The sequence below is a fragment of the Zygosaccharomyces rouxii genome (genome assembly GCF_000026365.1).
Source record: "Zygosaccharomyces rouxii strain CBS732 chromosome B complete sequence".
Lineage (NCBI taxonomy): Eukaryota > Fungi > Ascomycota > Saccharomycetes > Saccharomycetales > Saccharomycetaceae > Zygosaccharomyces > Zygosaccharomyces rouxii.
In genome coordinates, this window is record NC_012991.1 from 482,803 (window position 1) to 499,447 (window position 16,645).

At 38.8% G+C, this 16,645-nt stretch overlaps 10 protein-coding genes across 10 annotated transcripts; 3 read left to right on the plus strand and 7 right to left on the minus strand.

Moving 5' to 3' along the window:
- Positions 1 to 446: 446 nt before the first annotated feature.
- On the plus strand, positions 447 to 3,572 carry DUF1 (Duf1p; the record flags this gene model as incomplete). The annotated part of the gene is made up of 1 exon (XM_002495167.1): positions 447 to 3,572. The coding sequence occupies one exon, from the start codon at positions 447 to 449 to the stop codon at positions 3,570 to 3,572; it is 3,126 nt and encodes a 1,041-aa protein (XP_002495212.1).
- A 397-nt stretch (positions 3,573 to 3,969) lies between these two features.
- RPB5 (DNA-directed RNA polymerase core subunit RPB5) lies at positions 3,970 to 4,617 on the plus strand (the record flags this gene model as incomplete). Its single annotated transcript, XM_002495168.1, has 1 exon — positions 3,970 to 4,617. The coding sequence occupies one exon, from the start codon at positions 3,970 to 3,972 to the stop codon at positions 4,615 to 4,617; it is 648 nt and encodes a 215-aa protein (XP_002495213.1).
- Positions 4,618 to 4,697: 80 nt separating this feature from the next.
- On the minus strand, positions 4,698 to 5,393 carry RIB7 (2,5-diamino-6-(ribosylamino)-4(3H)-pyrimidinone 5'-phosphate reductase; the record flags this gene model as incomplete). The annotated part of the gene is made up of 1 exon (XM_002495169.1): positions 4,698 to 5,393. One exon carries the CDS (start codon positions 5,391 to 5,393, stop codon positions 4,698 to 4,700), a length of 696 nt encoding a protein of 231 aa, XP_002495214.1.
- Positions 5,394 to 5,399: 6 nt separating this feature from the next.
- On the minus strand, positions 5,400 to 5,993 carry SPP381 (U4/U6-U5 snRNP complex subunit SPP381; the record flags this gene model as incomplete). The annotated part of the gene is made up of 1 exon (XM_002495170.1): positions 5,400 to 5,993. One exon carries the CDS (start codon positions 5,991 to 5,993, stop codon positions 5,400 to 5,402), a length of 594 nt encoding a protein of 197 aa, XP_002495215.1.
- Positions 5,994 to 6,099: 106 nt separating this feature from the next.
- On the minus strand, positions 6,100 to 6,801 carry ZYRO0B06072g (uncharacterized protein; the record flags this gene model as incomplete). The annotated part of the gene is made up of 1 exon (XM_002495171.1): positions 6,100 to 6,801. One exon carries the CDS (start codon positions 6,799 to 6,801, stop codon positions 6,100 to 6,102), a length of 702 nt encoding a protein of 233 aa, XP_002495216.1.
- A 152-nt stretch (positions 6,802 to 6,953) lies between these two features.
- MPD2 (protein disulfide isomerase MPD2) lies at positions 6,954 to 7,760 on the plus strand (the record flags this gene model as incomplete). Its single annotated transcript, XM_002495172.1, has 1 exon — positions 6,954 to 7,760. One exon carries the CDS (start codon positions 6,954 to 6,956, stop codon positions 7,758 to 7,760), a length of 807 nt encoding a protein of 268 aa, XP_002495217.1.
- A 46-nt stretch (positions 7,761 to 7,806) lies between these two features.
- APD1 (Apd1p) lies at positions 7,807 to 8,880 on the minus strand (the record flags this gene model as incomplete). The annotated part of the gene is made up of 1 exon (XM_002495173.1): positions 7,807 to 8,880. One exon carries the CDS (start codon positions 8,878 to 8,880, stop codon positions 7,807 to 7,809), a length of 1,074 nt encoding a protein of 357 aa, XP_002495218.1.
- A 147-nt stretch (positions 8,881 to 9,027) lies between these two features.
- On the minus strand, positions 9,028 to 10,014 carry ARA1 (D-arabinose 1-dehydrogenase (NAD(P)(+)) ARA1; the record flags this gene model as incomplete). The annotated part of the gene is made up of 1 exon (XM_002495174.1): positions 9,028 to 10,014. The coding sequence occupies one exon, from the start codon at positions 10,012 to 10,014 to the stop codon at positions 9,028 to 9,030; it is 987 nt and encodes a 328-aa protein (XP_002495219.1).
- A 528-nt stretch (positions 10,015 to 10,542) lies between these two features.
- MSH2 (mismatch repair ATPase MSH2) lies at positions 10,543 to 13,416 on the minus strand (the record flags this gene model as incomplete). Its single annotated transcript, XM_002495175.1, has 1 exon — positions 10,543 to 13,416. One exon carries the CDS (start codon positions 13,414 to 13,416, stop codon positions 10,543 to 10,545), a length of 2,874 nt encoding a protein of 957 aa, XP_002495220.1.
- A 391-nt stretch (positions 13,417 to 13,807) lies between these two features.
- SPO21 (Spo21p) lies at positions 13,808 to 16,378 on the minus strand (the record flags this gene model as incomplete). The annotated part of the gene is made up of 1 exon (XM_002495176.1): positions 13,808 to 16,378. One exon carries the CDS (start codon positions 16,376 to 16,378, stop codon positions 13,808 to 13,810), a length of 2,571 nt encoding a protein of 856 aa, XP_002495221.1.
- Positions 16,379 to 16,645: the final 267 nt, after the last annotated feature.

Here is a 16,645-nt window from a genome sequence, read left to right on the forward strand (position 1 = left end):
TGAGGCGTATAACTCGTGTCAAATGAAGTCTCTTCACTTACTTGTTTCTCTATACAGTACCACAATTTTCCCTTAAGCTGAGCAATTAGTTTAGAAACATTAGCTGATTGTTCATCCATCTTTATAAGGCTCCTTATAGAAGTTCACCTCTTTATCCACCAATGGTCAGAGAGGCTTTTGTCACATTTTAAATCTCGCGTCATTATACCTCGTAATCTACTTTACACAACTAAAAGGATCGCCGTCTGCGACAGATTGTGGATCACCGAGTGATTCATAGGAGCTGTAGTGGTTACAGTCGTGATTATCGGCGTGGAAAATATCAGTATCGAATACCCGTCTACTTCTTTCCCCCAACAATTTCCCTCTACCATAGCGAAATCAATAGTATTATTATTAGAGAACCAATTGATTTATAAAGAGAAAAACGAAGCCAACTAAGCAGCATGAGCGAATTGACTGTGAGCTATGGTCTTTTACCGCCACAGGGTCGTAGCTCCCAAAACCTACACATTTTACCGATCAGCAAGATACTGTACCCCTATGATCGTAATGACTGTTTTATAACTTGTGGTAGAGATGGTTCAGTGATAAGACATCTCTGTACGCCCGAAGGTGTTTCCATTGGCGGTGTTAAAGTACAGGCACATAGCGATTGGGTTTCAGATATAATTCAAGTGGATATTGATAGTTATGTTACTGTGAGTTACGATTTTTCCATCGTTCTGCTAACGTGGAAGCCTGCATTGGGAAATTGGGAAACGAAGATTATTGGCGATCATGAGGATTACATTAAGTGTATCGTTGGAATACCAACGACAGAAGAAGACTGCATTATGTTTGCCACTGGTGGTCTTGATAAGAAAGTTAAAGTTTGGAAGATGGAATCTAAATCTAATGGAGCCGAATGTATACGGGTTTTTGATAATATTCAAGCTAACGATACAGGATCCATTTATACAATGGATTCCGTAGGAGCACATAAAAATTTACCTTTTGATCTTATTATTGGGGATGGAAATGGTGATTTAATTTTTTATTCTAGCAAACAGGATAAGGAATTTTCAAGAGTTAAAAATATTCATTTTACTAACATGAAAGTGGTTAAAATGTTTGATGACTATACTAGACTGGTTAGCACCTGTTCTGATGGATTGATCTGTATCTGGGATTTAACAGAAGTGACGAGCGTGCTTAAAATCTTAGCTTCCTTCAAATGGGATTGTTCAATTTGGTGTATTGAAGGTAATAGTCTAGAGGAATTATATGTCGGGGATTCAAAGGGTAGAATTACAAAATCAAACTTTTCCAATATTCAAAACGTCGGATTAGAGGTTGTTTACGAACCTCAACCAAGTATTGAAGAGACTAATGAAGATACAAGGTCACAATCATCGACAAAGCCAAAGAAAAAACATGTGGGAATTCTATGTATCAATTGGCTACGCAACAACTACTTACTGTTTTCCCAATCAGTTGATTCCAATTTAAATCGATTGGATTTAAGTAATAACACTTTAGCCGTGGCTGAAGGTGGTATTGCACTCACAAAAAGCTCTCTATTGACCAATAGAAGACATGTTATTACAGAAAATACCAAGGGCGAAATTCAACGATGGGATATCGTTGTTTGTGAACTGTTAGACACATTTGATCCATCTGAGGGTAATTTTGATCAAGTGGTTTCCAAATATACATCTAGGGAAGTTTTATCTCATTGGTGTTCAGTATCTGTCAAAGTGGGACTTTTATTTGTTAAATTAAATCAACGTCTTTTGAACACCGAAGTTTATGGATCATCTTTAAAAGAATACCATGTGGTAAATGGTTTGAAGCCCAACCCAGATGAGCGCTATAACTTGGGTAAAATTGTAGCCAATTCCCTTTTCAACGAATTAGTCATGTATGAAATGCATAAGGATAAAGTTTATCGTTTAGAAATGGTTTCCAAGAAGAAGAATAGTTCTTTTTTCCATAAGGAGACGAGCAACAGTACAGAATCACCATTAGACACTAAGAGGGGTGCTACAAGACGAAAGTCTGCATTCCACAGACTAAATACCAATGCTGGTCAGCTTGCGACAGAGAGGTGCTCGCCTTCTACTTCAGCACCTAATAGCCCATTTTTACAAGGGGAGTCACCCTTACCAGTGGACGACAAGCCATTTTTAGGACCACCTGCATTCAGTGATCGCGGATTGACCACAAGGGCTTCTTCTAATGCAAGTAGTAACGATGCCAATAGTGATTCAGGGTACAATCCCCCCCATCTGAAAACAACTGAGGCTCGTACAACAAGTTCAGGTTCTCTATTTGGACGTAAACTACGACTTTTCAAGACGACTAGTGCCCGTGCATTAGCGGGATCTAGTGGTAGTAATGATAGTAATTATACTTCGGCGGTTTCTGATGCAGAAGAGTCTGCTGTAGACGATGATACAAAAGATACCAGTGCTACTTCAACAAACACTGTGAATACAACAACTACGAGTACTCATGCCCCAGCGGAAACGGTCGTATGGAATTCTGAATTAAGTACCGATAGTGTACCGTTACCACAACCTAGCGACACAACTAAACCTACAAGTACTAGTGCGGAACCTGCCGAATCTGAACAGAGGAAAAAATCTAGGGAGGAGAGCATGTCTGATTTGATTGAACAATTCCACGACAACTACAGATCACAGGTGAGTAACAATACTTCGACTTTAAAGATGCTTTCTAGAAAACCACCACATACCAAAATAATAAGAGATGCTTGCTCACCAATAATTCGTGTTACCAATGGTGTACTCATAGTATTACATTCTTGGCAGAAGGGATCGTGCGGTGGAAGAGTTCTTTTCTCTACATATTTACCGCCTGCACGCAATGATGAGTATGTAAAGACTTTGGAAAAAGTTGATGGCGACGAAAGTGAAGATTTCGAGGACACACTAGGGGAGCCTTTGCAGCAAGAGAGGGTTATCGAGGAGAAGGAAAAACTGAGTAAAGAAGAATGGGCAGATCGAGAATTTGGTAATGGTAGCAATAGAAGACAAATTTATGAACAATTAGAAAATATTTTGCCGTTTTGGTTTTCCAAAACACTACTTTGTGATTCTAAAGTAGTCAAACAACAACCGAAATTAAATTTTGTCATTACACCGTGGCGTGGTAGTAATGATCAAGCTACTGTGTCCCAAGGTTCGTCTCAGGGTTCTTCTCAACAGCAGCAGCCGTCTTCTCTACAACATTACAAGATGAAATTTGGCAGATCAGGTCTAAGATCTAATGATACGCTACTGGGGACTACAGATCTTCCCAAAGTTTCCGAAACCAATTTGAAATTACTAGCACCGGCTATGATTAAAGTTAAGAAAATCAAGGTTTATATTGTCGATAGATTTGAAACCAAGACACCGGAGATGAGAAACAAAATAGAACCCAGCGAATGGTTAGAATTATTGTGCAAGGGCCAAATATTAGACAATGACATGACGTTGAGCACGGTGAGAACACTCTACTGGAAATCACAAGGAGATATCGTCTTTGAATACAGGAGGAAAACATCAGCTCCATCCGCCATTTAATTTTGTTTCGGAAATGCTACCATCTGTAAGTCAGCCAACGAATGAACGTTACAATATTTAGTGGATATCGTATAGAAAGAACAACAAACAATCCAATTGCTTAATTTTATGCCGTCATGACTTTTTAGAAGATTTACAATATTTTTAATACTTTCTTATTTCTTTTTTTTTAAAAGCTTATTATCCCGTATCAAGTGACTGTGACGCCGCTCTAACTCAGATTGAAAATTTTCCAGCATTAGAGATTAACAAGCTCATCTTTAAAGAGATGAGCAGGCTAACATTAGCGGAATAGTCCCATTATTAAGGCCTTATTACCAGTCTCCCGGAGGACCTTCAGAGGTATTCGATAGTGATAATTGTGAATATATTTGGACTTTGAACCCTTACCGCCAATATGGACCAAGAGAACGAAAGAAACATTTCCAGACTTTGGAGAACCTTTAAAACCGTCAAAGAGATGGTTAAGGACAGAGGCTATTTTATTGCTCAAGAGGAAATAGAATTGCCATTGGAAGATTTCAAGGCTAAATACTGTGATTCAATGGGTAGACCTCAACGTAAGATGATGTCGTTCCAATCAAACCCAACCGAGGAATCTATTGCCAAATTTCCCAGCATGGGATCATTATGGGTTGAATTCTGTGATGAACCAACTGTTGGTGTTAAAACTATGAAAACATTTGTCATACATATTCAAGAGAAGAACTTCCAGACTGGTATCTTCGTTTACCAAAATAATGTTACACCAAGTGCAATGAAGTTAGTTCCATCAATACCTCCTGCCACCATTGAAACTTTTCATGAAGCATCACTTGTGGTTAACATTACACACCACGAACTAGTTCCCAAGCATATAAGGTTTAGTGAAGATGAAAAGAGGGAATTGTTGAAGAGATACAGATTAAAGGAATCACAATTACCAAGGATCCAAAGAGCAGATCCAGTGGCATTATATTTAGGATTGAAAAGAGGTGAAGTCGTTAAAATTATTAGAAAAAGTGAAACGTCAGGTCGTTATGCAAGTTACAGAATTTGCATGTAGTGTAACGGTCTCATAGATTGATGTATCTTTCTTATACATGTGTATAGTAGACAAAAAGCGAAAAAAAAAAGATAATGATTTTAGTGAAGTCTTGCACACATTACCACATCACTCGTACCCTTCCACCAGTCAACATCTTTTAGTTGTAATGGTCCAGCAGGGCTAACACTAACACCTTTTTCGCCTAGGTATACGGGCCCCACTGTGATAATCAAACTGTTGACTAAGTTTGAACTCATTAACAGTTGATTTATCACGTTTGCACCACCTTCTACCATGATGGATTTCAAACCATATTCCTTATGCAATTTGTCGAACAAAATACTCCATTGTCTAGATTGGCATACCAAATAATCGACACTTGAATCCTCATCCACCGGTAGTTCAGAAACTACTATAATCGGCTTTTTACCATGGCCCTTCTCGTACAATTCTTGTAATTTGGAACCGTTAAACTTCCATTTACCACTGTGGTTTAGGATAATGGGTCTTGGTGATTGATCCATAGCATCGTTATATTTGCAATTGAGACCAGGATCGTCCGCCAATGCCGTACCTGTCCCTACCAGGATTCCGTCATGATGGTACCTCAAATAATGGGTCATAGTCTTCGTCTCTGGATGTGAAATAGTGGTTCTAATACCATGACCTTTAGAGATCCTCGAATCCAGTGATTGGGCGTATGTCAGAGTAATAAACGGTTTAGAATCGTTATCAGGAGGCAAGTACGGCCTTAGAAATACCGGCAAATCAGGCTTCAACGGTACTAGTGACATCTTAACTTACAAAATAGAATACTCTGTGTCTTGTGTTGAATTCTTACTTGCACCAAATGTAGTGTCTCTAACACGTTCAGGTTTGAAATGACGATTATCGTTGTTGGAAGTTCTTGTGAAAGAGGAGGAAGCAGGCGCAGGTGTAGGTGCAGGTGCAGGTGTAGTATTTAATTGTTTACTACCCTGTTGTCTGTTATGCTCATAGGCCTCCCATTCCAACTGCTGGGCCACTAGTCTATCTCTGCGAGCTCGAGATCTTGCCTCTTGTCTCTGAAACCACAGCTGCTTCTCTAGTTCAGGATCCCTAGAATCATCATCATCCAAAGTAAGTGCACGTCTCACCATGTCTTGTTCAGAACTGTAATTGGTTCCTATCAATTGCTGAGCATCTTCACGAGCTTTTAATGACTGATTCTCACGTTCTACAACCTGCATTGGAGTTTGCCTCCTCTTAACATCTCTATCATCATCGTCACCTTGCTGGCGACCAGGTCTCTTGAGGAATACAGGCCTTTGTAACGGAACCAGTCCCTCTTCATCAGATTCTGAAGAATCCATAGACTCATCAGACTTTTCTTCAAACGATTTAGAATCATCCATGATTATATTTCCCAATCCTTTGAATTTTTGTTCGTTGTGCTTGTTAAACTTATACTAATACCATATACCTTATATATACCCATAAAACCTAACTGTAACCATAACCTTAGTACCTTATCATTAAAGTTTTGATAAACCTTGTAAATTGATTCCAAAGGGACTTTTCACACTCATTAGAATCCATTACACGATCACGATGACCATGATCTGCATACAGTTTACCAATACCACGATGATATTCATCACCAGTAAGAGTGCCAATATAGGATCTGTCTCCAAAGCCTCCAATGAAATATAGACTCTCCACGTCAAATTCTACCCATATGGTGTCATGAATAATAGGATGTTTGTCTCCTGGCAACCAGCGATGAGCATCAGGGTGCTTTCTAATGAAGCAACGAATCAGTTTATCTTGATCCTCATCCGATAGAGTTAGATTACGAAGATGACCGTACAAATTAGCTCTTGGTTGATTGAATGCATTCTCGAAACGACGTTTCCCATAACGTTCTACCGCTAATGACATGGAGCCCCTTTGATACCAGTTCTTGTAGGAAGTGCTCATTGTAGATAGAAACAATATGGGGTTACCATTATTACTAACCTCTTGAAGATCAGGACATGAATCTGAGGATATGTAGTATTCAATAAAGGATACTGGAGTACCATCAGGGTTTAAAGTATTGAAATGAAGTGTAGATTCACTATCAACCATTCTTCTTGCAATTTTAGCAGCCTCTTGAGAATCACCATAGGCTACACCTAGAAGACAAGCTGTTAACAACTGAAGTAACCAACTTAAAATCATCTTGAACTCTTCTTGTCTATCTCTTCTTAGTCATGCTAATGTGTACATGTACATAAGCCCTTATTAAAGAGCTGAATCTTAACACCATCTACTAATCAGCCTCCAAAAAACAAGCAAATTGGAAGAAAATAATACAGTAAAAGAGGTCGACAATGCGTTTCTCATGGACTTTACCACTGTTACTAAGTGCCAATGGCTGTGCTGCTGCTTGGAAGGAAAGACACGTCGATTTGGTGATGAATATTGACGATTACTATGATCAAGCCAACAGTGTGGATTCATATACCATGGTGGAATATACAACCCAATGGTGCCACCATTGTAAAACTTTAAAGCCCATCTTCAGGGACTTAATGCTGTCCTATGATGACGATGAAGGCAAACTGCCCATCAAATTTCTCGACCTCAGCTGTGAAGTTTTCAATTCCCACAAGGTATGTACTGAATTGACTGGGTTCCCTCAGATCAATTTTATTGTGCCTAGAGATGAACCGCTAGTACTACATGAACCAGACTATACATCAATGCCATTCTATCAAAGATGGTGGACACGCTTCAGACGCCACATACAAGATCCTAAATGGCAATTGGATAAGGAAAGAGTTTATGGATACAGTGGTAATAGAGATGTGGAAAGTATGCGTAATTTTATTGAAACTATTAGATCCAAGCATGAAGTACATAGATTGGCACTGAGAGTTACTAAACCTGAATATGATTGCAATGATGAAAATGATGAGCAAGAAATAGAATTATGTCAATTGGGTCAAAACTATGCCAGACAATTAGATATTAACAATTTGGATGCGGAAGAATCCAGATTAGAAAATCTGATTGCCAACAATAACGAAGATCAATTGAAGACTGTTAAGTTCCAATTGGAAATCGTTAAATTGTTAAAACCAGGACCAATTCCAGAAAAAACCGAAGAAAATGTCCAAGAGCACGATGAGTTGTAGTGTACATAAGCGGGAGTTGCTTTTTTATTATTCCTTTTTACCACTCTTACCAACAATCGTATTTTTGTAGACATCTAACTTTCTCTGGCCATGGTAGACGTGGTTTCTCAGGTACAATTAGTTCGTTAACAACGTAGGGCACATTTCTTGGCGTAACTCTACCAAGCCAAATTAGAGTATTTGGGTTTTTCAAATAAATTTGCATATTAGCTGAAAACTTGTGCCCACCAACATGGTTAACAAATGCAACTCTAACTCCATCTGGCGAAAAATCAGAGTTATCTCTATAGAGCCCCAATTTTTGTAGTTGTTTATCAATTGATTTCTTCAGGTAAGGTGCCATTACACCACATCTTTTATCCCTCTTCATGTGTGAACATATGAACACATATGCTTGTTCTTTGGCTAGTCTTAACCCCATTGCCTCTAATGGCAATTCTTCAACACTCTTCGTTAACAGTTCTGGTACCAATCTGTCCAAAGTTTCATCAACCTTATCACTTGTTAACCCATCTATCCAAACAAAATGTGGTAATACCAGTACGTTATTCTTTGTCCTTTTCATAACTTGAATATCCATAATATCCTTAGGTAACGATGAAACAGCACAATTGAATTTCACCCCTTGACCTACTTTGTCGAAATCAGATTCGTGTGACTCACACCATTTGTGAATCTGGTATTCAACGCTTGCACTATTCTCAGAACATGCATCATGAGCCCAATCCTTTTGTGAAGTTGGGACTACAAAGTGCAATTTAGGTGGTTTCGATGAATTATAAAGCGGAGTTTCGTGATCGATCTTCAATTTGGAGAATGCAACTTCACCTTCTTCAATCTCACCATCATCATTTTCACATCCCCCATCACAACTTTCCTCATCACACACCTGGATCATTTCTGATATCTCTTGCACGTCTGATGCGCTTACAGGATCCTCTGATTTACCTTTAAAATACTCGAGAAGTCCCATCCCTATTCCAACTGCTATTAGTTTCCGATAAGTTATTCCTCTGGAGTACAATAGTAAGAATATCTTTACAAGAGTCTTGATATATGTGCTGCTTTTAAGTGTTTCGTTTCCGTATCGAGGTTGATGCCATCGGCGATAAAAGGACATAATACAGGGCGGAAAGAAAAGAGGTTAGCTTACTTCCGGGCGGCTAGAATCCAAGGATAATACCGATTTCTGGCCCGTTAAAAATGCATACATTGAGAAATAACTACATACCCTACTGATACCAACACTACATGAAATCATTAGGCATTATATTGCGGGTCCCTCACCGGAGAAGCCAGGAACAACGGCATTCCATTTCTCATTGACAAATCTCTTGGGTTTTGTAATTCCCAATTGATCCAAGTTGTCCAACTCTTCTTCTGTCAAAGCAGCAAATTCAACATTGGAAGCAATTCTCATCGTATTCACCGATCTACTAACAACGGCATTGCCCTGTCTTATATGGTAAGAATTTAATATACCACTGGGAGACATACTGTACTTCTCAGCCAAATCCTGCACCAATTGAAGATGAACGTTAGGGGCATTATGAGAACCAAGCGGTGAATATGCCTCCAACAAGATATTGTGTGCGCGACAAAATTTATTCAACTCAAATTGGGGCAATCTTGGGTGCATTTCCACTTGATTTACGGCCGGTTTTACTGCACACTCGAAAAGAGTTCTTTCCAAATATTGTACAGGGAAGTTGGACACACCTATACTTCTCACACGGTTATCTGATGGATCCAAATAAATCTTCTCCATTTGCACATAAGTTTCTAACCAGTCACCGTCAACTTCGTAGTAGGGTTCACCATTTGGAGTCTCCGGATTTCTTGCAAGCCCATTAATACCATGAGTATCCTCTTGCTTGACATAACAGAGGGGCCAGTGTTGTAACCACAAATCGATGTAGTCAACACCTAAACTTTCTAAACTCTCATTCAACGATCTTTCTACGTCATCCCAAAGGACTGGCCAAACCTTAGACGTAATGAAAATGTCTTCTCTCCTAATCACACCTTCTTCCATCAACTCTTTAATGGCTTCACCGACGAACGGTTCAGAACCATATGCCCATGCAGTATCAATATGTCTGTATCCAGCTTTAACCGCGGCTTTCACAGCTTGCTTGGTACGCCCAATTTCGGGATGTGGATTAGCAGTACCTAAACCGAGGGCTGGCATACGAACACCATTGTTTAGAGTGAATGAAATTTCTGTCCCCTTAGGATGTAATAGCCTTGCCATACTACACTACAATATGCTTATTTTCTTTACCTTCCACGGACCACTCGGTGAATAGTATTTTAGCAGACATTCTTCATAAATGAGGAAAAGCTTAAAACCGTTGCACTTATAAGTTAAATACCCATTTGCTTCACATCTAAATATCACTTCCATCCTGGAGGGGCCAAACTGGTATCGTCTTGACCTTTAGAAGAAGGAGGAATCGGGTTTACACAAAATGACAATTTTGCCGTTTGCGATTCATTCTGTAGCAACCTTTCATCACCGCTCCTTGCATAGACACGGATGCGGATATAGAGAAAGAGTAGCACTAGTTACCATTGTAGTAAAACAGCTTGATCGATACCGGTTTAGGGAGAGAACTGCCGGGAAGGAGTACTTGCTTGGTTCCATCCCTTTCGGTTGTGTGGTACCTCCTCGGGGTTTCGCTGGTCATACGGAGTTCGAAGGGACTTTAAAATCATGTGAACAAGGAATTAATCAGTTAGACTGGGGTAATAGTAGTAAATCCCCCATAAACTATCTTGCCTACACTAAGGTGTCTGAAATGTACTGCAGAAATTTATCTTCGGAAGATTCGCCGGCCAAAGATTTTAGGAGATTCTGGATTTGGATTTGACTGTCTTCTTCTGTCAACTTTCTTGGATCATCCAAACCTTGTTGTCTTAGTTGGTTTACCCAATCCTTGAGCAATGTTTTCAAGCGTTGATTTCCCTCGTTGAGTTCCTCCACAGACAGCTTAGCTCTCTTGGAATCTTGGTCATGACTTTTGAGTTCTTCGAGTTCGTTAGCCTTACGCTTCGCCATCTTCACAATCTTTTGAGGGAACTGAACCACCTCAGCAACGTAGATACCAAATGACTGGTCGGAAATTCCTGGTTCCACTTTGTAAAGTAAGGTAATGTCGTCACTTTCATTTTGACCGTCTTGGTCCTTCTCCAAATGTGCAACGACTTGCATATTCTTCACATTGGGCAGTTTATCTGCCAAGGCAGTCAATTCGTGGAAATGTGTAGCAAATAATGCAAAGCAACCTATTTTACTTGCAATGTGCTCTGCAATCGCCCAAGCTAGACCAAATCCATCGTAAGTACTCGTACCACGACCCAATTCATCGACAATAATCAACGAATTTTTAGTAGCGTTCTTTAAGATAGATGCAGTTTCCAACATTTCCACCATAAACGTGGAAACACCTTTTAGTTGTGAATCACCTGCACCTACTCTGCACAACACAGCATCCACAACTGCGATATCAGCTTCTTCACAGGGAACGAAACAACCAATCTGTGCCATTAGCGATATGACACCGACTTGCCTGATATAAGTGGATTTACCGCCCATGTTGGGACCCGTAATGATAAGGAAGTCATTTACACCGCTTTCCAAATTGACGTCGTTGGCAATAAACGTAACATCGTCTTGTACTTCAAGAACAGGGTGTCTAGATGCTACTAAACGTGTAGTTCTAGTGGTTTCTAAACCGTGCATCTTGGGTCTTATGTATGGAATTGGTGCGTATGATGATGCGTGGGCAAATGAACATAATACATCCAAATTGGCCAAAACTAGGGACAGTTTTTCTAAGACTGGTGAATATGTCAAAGTAATGCTAACAATCTCTTTCACCAACGCTGACTGTTGCTTATCGTATTCCTTTTGTAAAACAGCGGTCTCACTAGCAATCTCTTTCAACTTCTTGGTGCTGAAATAAATACCTGCCTTCACGGTGGATAATTCCAAATATTCCTTATGGTTTCTTAATTCTCTAGCGTCATTACGAGTAAGCCTCATACACCAACCATGGATGTGATGATTCTCCAATTTTAACTTCTTTTCAGGATCAAATCCAAGGTCTTCGGCCGTCTCCAAATGAATGGAGTTGATTTCGTCTTTCAGAGCATCTAATTGATCCCTAATGTTTGCCAATCCTTCATTCAATTCCACTTTAATCATAAATCCGTTATGCTGCTCATATGCATCTAAATCAACGGTCGTCTCTACCATCTCTAACAGTTTAGTCAAGGGTTCTGTATGGGACATCAAAGGTTCTAACCAAGTACTTTTAACCAAGGATTTAGCTTCAGCACTGCCTTGATCATCATCCAAGAAGGAGCTTAGCAAATCTGCAATTTCTGGAATTTTTTTACCAAACTGATAAATCTTAAGAACATCTTCCAAATTACCATTACGATTCAATTTCTTGGTGATACGACGAACATCTAGAACGGACGGTAGATGGTCAGTTTGTAAAATCTGTCTGAGTTCTAATTGATCTATTAAGTAGTCCACCAAAATATGTCTCTTTTCAATTTGTTCCACATCTGTCAATGGTTGCTTGAGCCATTCGTTGAGAAGTCTAACGCCAGCGTTGGTCCTACAATGATTCAACAATTGGAAAAGTGATGAAACTTTAGTTCCAGCACCACCAAGTGAGATACCCGCTGCTGGACCAAATGGTTGGTTTGCTGTTTGTGGGAATAAGTTGAGAGCTTTAATGGCCGATGCATCTAATTTCATAAATTCCTGCAAAGAGTGCTGAATTAATTCGTACTTACCCACTTGATCTTGCTCGTTCAAAAGTTGTAGATAGTTCAATAGGGCACCACAGGAACTTAATGCTGATTTCGAATAACGTGGTAAGGATAATGAAAGTTCATCACCCACCAGGTTTGCAAGATCAAGTTCCACATCTTTATCTGTAAAATCCGAAGACTTGATCAAAGTAGAAACACAACCACAACGTTCAATAACCCCAATAATTTTTTTCAATTCACTGCTTATACTTTCAGATTTGCTCATATCAGGTAAAAGGCATTCTCTAACACCCAACTGGATCAGAAAACTCTCTAAATTGGAATAAACCTCATTGTCAATAATATCTAACATCCCAACTTTATAATTGCTTGTATCGATAAAGGCAACTCCAATGACACAATGCCCCTCTTGAGTATTAAATTGTAATTTTAAGCCTGCAATAACAATAGAAGAATCAACAGCTAAATTCATCAAATCTTGAATCTGTTCGATATTACCGGGGGAAGCACTTTTGGACAAACTACAAGCTTTGTCATAGATCTCAACCTTGTATCCAAGGTCTAAAAGACAAGTTTTCAAAAGAGTACTGAAAACCTGTGGTAAAACTGTAACGTATTTCAAGGGTTCATTGGTCTGTCTAGCGACTGAGGGTTCCACCTTACAATCCTTTAAAACAGATTGGGTATGGTATATGCTATCAGCGACAAAGATAGCATCATGTCCTATAATCGTATAATATTCGCCTTTGTCGATGGCACGAAGTGTAGTCGAAGGCTTCTCAGGAAGTCCCAAGTATCTCTTGTAGAACCTCCGTTCTTCAGAAATGTCTGAAAATTTTAATTCTGGTCTTGCTGCAGAGGACATTGCAGTTCAATGATCTATTACTGGATGTAATCACTACGGTTCTCAACCAGAAAGTCGAACTTATGGAGCTTTTAATGCGTCTTGTACTTAAAAGTTGTTCAAGCTCATCGCGAACACATATTTTACGTGTGGAACTGACGCGTCATTGTCAGCGTGGACGTCAGCATCGGCATCGACGTCAGCATCGACATCAGCGCCAGTAAATAGAAATATATATAAATATACATTTAACAAAAATTTCAAACAGTTAAGTAGTACCGAGATCTTCGTTATTTTTTCTAAAATTCTGAACCATATTAAAAATTTAGTAGAGTCTGCAGAAAAGTTAATTAATATAAAAATGATGAGAGTGTCAATCGATATAAAGCAAAAAAAAAAAAAATAGTAAGAGTTAGCGGCTACATTGAGAAAGTTCACCTTTTAAATAGGCAATTTTTTTCTGATTTTTATCATTAGTTTTCCGGTGAGTTTCAATTTCTTGTAATAAACGATTAGCGTATTCCTCATACTCTGACATCTGTTTCTTTAAACCAGATAATTGATTACTCAAGAAATTGTTTGAACGCATATAAGAGACATGTTTAGTAACGATTTGGTCCAAGAAGGATTCCTTAGCAATCTCGTTGTAAAACTTGACAATCATTGTTTCATGGTCTTTCATCTTTTTTTCAGTTGCATCATCTTCCACCATAAATTCAGTGATAGATCCAAAATTACTGATAGTCTTGAGATGAAATTCAAAACTTGCCAACGTCTCATCCGTGACAATTCCCCTATAATAGAGCATTAAATGAGACATGAACTGTAAAGATTGGATCCTATAACATTCTGTCAACTGAATCTGCTTCCTAAGAGTCTTGTTATCCTTTCTCAAATCTAAAACTTTACTTCTTTCGCTGCGGAAATTATCTTGGATCTTCAAGTTACCAACTTTTAATAGCTCAATGATATTTTCAGAACGACGCAATTTATTAGAAAATGATTCTTGATTACTACATTTCATGTCTCTTTCATCGTTTCCACCTTTATTCATTGAACCAACTAGATCACTCAACCTTGTAGTCAAGATGTTGTTCTTTTCGTGTATGATTTCGTTGTCAAAGATTGTGGTTTTGTAATCATTTTGGACTGTATCAAATTGTAACTTCAAGGATTCATGCGCAGCTCGTAAAGATTCGTATTGCTCTTCCATGGAATGGTGATTAGTCTGCATAGACTCATGTTTAGCGCGAATCGCATCACACTCACTTCTCAGTGTTTGATATTGTGATTCAACGAAATCATACTTGGCTTTCATTATGTCATATTCCTTTTTAGAAGATTGGAATTCACAATTAATTGTTTTATTGTCGGCTTCTAAACAGTCTAATTTATTCTGTAGCGAATCTTGTTTACTTTGCAAAGTTTCTTGATTCGCTTGACTCGAATCTTGTTTTGCCCTTTCCCTTTGTAAATCAGCTAAAGTTTCATCAAATTCTTTAGTCTTAATTTCCAATTCTTTTTTTAATGTATTGACCTGTTCTTGTGTTCTTTCATTGACAGTCCTTTCACAATCCTTGGCGGCAAAGAAATCTTTCTTAGAATGTGCCACCTCATCAGTCAAAATTTCTGCCTCTTCTGACAGGCTTTCGAAATCTTTTTCTAAATGGGAATATTTATCCTTCAACAATTCTAACTCTGTTTTCAACTTGACATTTTCTCGATCCTTATCCTCAACTTCTTTCCTAAGATTACCAAATGAACTCTGAACCGTGTTGAGTGTAATTTCCATATCAATTTTTTCTTGAGCGACCTTTTCATGATTCTCAGTATAATTCTTAACCATGTCCAAAAACTCATTGCTTAGCTCTGATATCGTAAATAAAGAGCCTTCAAGGGAAGATGAACAATTGAGACCATCGGTCAATATCCTTAATGCTTTATCGAAATTATCAAATGCAACAGAGTTCTTATCAATCCAACTACAGTCATGGGCAATAGATGCATTAGATTGAGCCTTAACAGGTTCAAAGACATATTTATATGGGTTATCCATAACATCGTCAACTGGGGTTATTGGTGAAATTTCGTTATTCTTGCACAAAATCTCTTCACTGGCAGGTGAGAAGACTTGTCCTATTTTTGCTTTTACCTCTCTAGCCCTTTCAACTGAGCTTGATGCACTGCTGTCACTGCTTTCATAATTACTATCATCGTCATCATCATGAACAACATTTCCTTCTATGAAGCCAGCTCCATGAGTCTTCTCGGCAGCATAACGATGTGATTTACGTCCATTTTCTTCATCATCATCAGAGGAAAAATTCATTAATTGTTGAGTCAGTCTTTCCATGTTCCTTTCACGCTTCTGTTCATGCGTCAACATGTCATCTGGATCCACCTTTGAAGCATTGAAGTCGTTTTCTACCGTTTCTTGCTGAGGTGTATCATGTTCACTATCACTGTAATCACCATTTGGATGAGAATGATGTCCCCTCCAAGACTTCCAAAACCTATGCTGCCTAGGAGGTTCCTCGTCTTTAGCTGATTCAAGGGTAGAGTTTTCTGGTTGAGTTACATCAGAATCCTTAACTTCTTCACGTCGAAAGAAAGAGCGTAAGCTTTTCCTAAAAGGTGATCCACTTTTAGAATTTGTTGGTGTACTTTGAGTAATAGCAGATCCTGAAGAATTAATGCGTTCCTCCTTGGCATTTTCCTTTGTTGGGCTGGTTGCCGCAGATTTACTCTTAGGTTTAAAGAACCAACTTTTCAGAGAGGAATTCTCAGGCTGATTGGTTCCCTGCGTTTCTTCATCGGAACTGGTGTCCTCCTCATCATCATCTCTTACTGAATAATTATCCAAGCTGTGTACATCTTGGTGATAATCACCATTAAACGAAGTTTCAGGCGTTTTCATTGAAGTTTCAATTTCGGAATTGGTCATATCTGATCGATCTAGGTAGTCCGAATTAAGCAATGGCATTAACCGCTAGTACCCGGAATATCTAAAAGAACCAATTAGATTGCCTTTGAGAATGTCCAAAATAAATTTAGGTGATTAATTGTAACAATGACAGTGTTCAGCACCGCCAGTATTTATTATTATTATTATTATTAGTATTATTTTATTTTACTCAACTACCAAATATATTTTGTGTCGCTGTTGCCTAAAACCTCCACGATTGACGCGGCTAGCGCGGAAGGAAAAAGAAAGGACAAAATTGTCACAGTCATTGGCAATACTATTGCA